Below are 1,585 nucleotides of genomic sequence, written 5' to 3'. Positions count from 1 at the left end.
ATAAACTAAATGTGTATGATTCGGGACGCCAATAGAATAATTTAAACTAATTTTGCTGTATGCGTAGAAGCTATACTGATGCCACAACGCGTTACGTACGGAAGCGGTCTATCGTCCTATAAAAAAGTTGTCCTTTAAAAATAATTGTAAAAATTTAAACTTAATTTTGTGTTGGGAACATTAGAGACGTAGTTGGAAAGAATGTCAATTCACTAGAATGACAAGTCTGACAGAGAAGTCAAATGAAACGAACATTCACTTTATATTATTTTTCTACAATTTTTTTATTATTTGCCTTATATAACATTTGTGTTATTGCGTATAAACTGATGAAATCAAAGTTGTAACGAATGCATATCAACTCAGTTGCTGAAATTATTCAGAGTGATATTAAAGTTAACATATTTTTAGAAGACGAAAAGAAAAAACATTACGATGATAGAAACAAACCAAAAGAAGATGGAACTAAAGAAATAGCACTTACAAGTAAAGATGTTCAAAGTGGCGAAATTCAAAGTAAACATGTTAAAAGTAAAGAAGAAGAAAGTACAGAAGTTCAGGTCAAAGAGAATCGTAGTAAAGAAGGGAAATTTGAAATAGATGTTGAAAAAGGCATAATTGGTAAGGATGGTGGCAACAAAACGAAGGGAGACATGCGGAGACAGCAGACAACTTGGGTTCAATTTAATACAGGTAATGTTTTATTTCATATGAATATATTTAACGCGTAAAACAGCGTTCAGAATTACTTTTGGTTTTTTGTTGAACATAAATTGATGACACGAAAAATTACCAAAAATCAAATACATAATAAACATATCTAAAAAAGTTTTATCCATGCATTTTGATAGAATTAAAGCATTTAAAACATATTCTGAATTTTTTTTGCCTTGTTTTCTCGTTTCCTTTAAAATGCGTACGTAGCTATAGAGTAAAGTAATGGAAAATAAAAATACATTAGACATTTATTAAATACTTGCTACTGCTACCCGCAGTTTCATCACCGTGGTTAAAAGATTATGTCTCATCTAAATATATCCAGACACAAAAGTTATACCATAAAACAGCTTCGTTGCGTGTAACAAATAAATAAACACTTTTCTGGTCACGCCAATATATATTAATTTCGATAATTAAGCGGACTGTAAAACTTAATCTACTTGGTGTAGCGAAAAAGGGAAAGACGGGAACACACGGCACATACCTCGTCTGAGGGAGTAGCGTCCAAGCAAGCACGCGGCACAGCACCACGCGGTCAAGGGTCCTCCAGCTCGGGCCAGGCAGACCAGATCCAGTCCTTCACTCCACACACACACACACGCGGCGGTTCAGCGCGACCAAATGGGAAGGCGGTTACACTAGCACAATGCCCGAGATATCTAGAGAACCTCGTGGAGGTTCTCCGGCGGTTGCGGGTTACGATCTTTATGAAAGATCTCTTCGATTGATGCGGTGACAAGAAAGCCTCATAAAGACTCTCCGGCGGTATGCGAATTATACACGAAAAGTCTAGAGGCCACGTGAAGGCACTCCGGCGGTTATTGAGATCCGATCGTCACGGAAGATCGATGCAGACTGTATGACT

General features: G+C 36.7%; 1 protein-coding gene across 1 annotated transcript in view; it reads left to right on the top strand.

Annotated features, from left to right (window-relative positions):
- Positions 1-350: 350 nt before the first annotated feature.
- The window catches only part of LOC119836593, an 8,485-nt gene continuing 7,250 nt past the window's right edge, over positions 351-1,585 (top strand). Inside the window, exon 1 of the mRNA XM_038361974.1 lies at positions 351-693. Coding sequence (XP_038217902.1) covers positions 351-693 — 343 coding nt within the window. The remainder of the gene's footprint in view (positions 694-1,585) is intronic.

The sequence above is a fragment of the Zerene cesonia genome, chromosome 25 (assembly GCF_012273895.1).
Source record: "Zerene cesonia ecotype Mississippi chromosome 25, Zerene_cesonia_1.1, whole genome shotgun sequence".
In the NCBI taxonomy this organism is placed as follows: Eukaryota; Metazoa; Arthropoda; class Insecta; order Lepidoptera; family Pieridae; genus Zerene; species Zerene cesonia.
The sequence above is the reverse complement of the archived record's forward strand: the minus strand, read 5'-3'. Positions and strand labels throughout refer to the sequence as shown.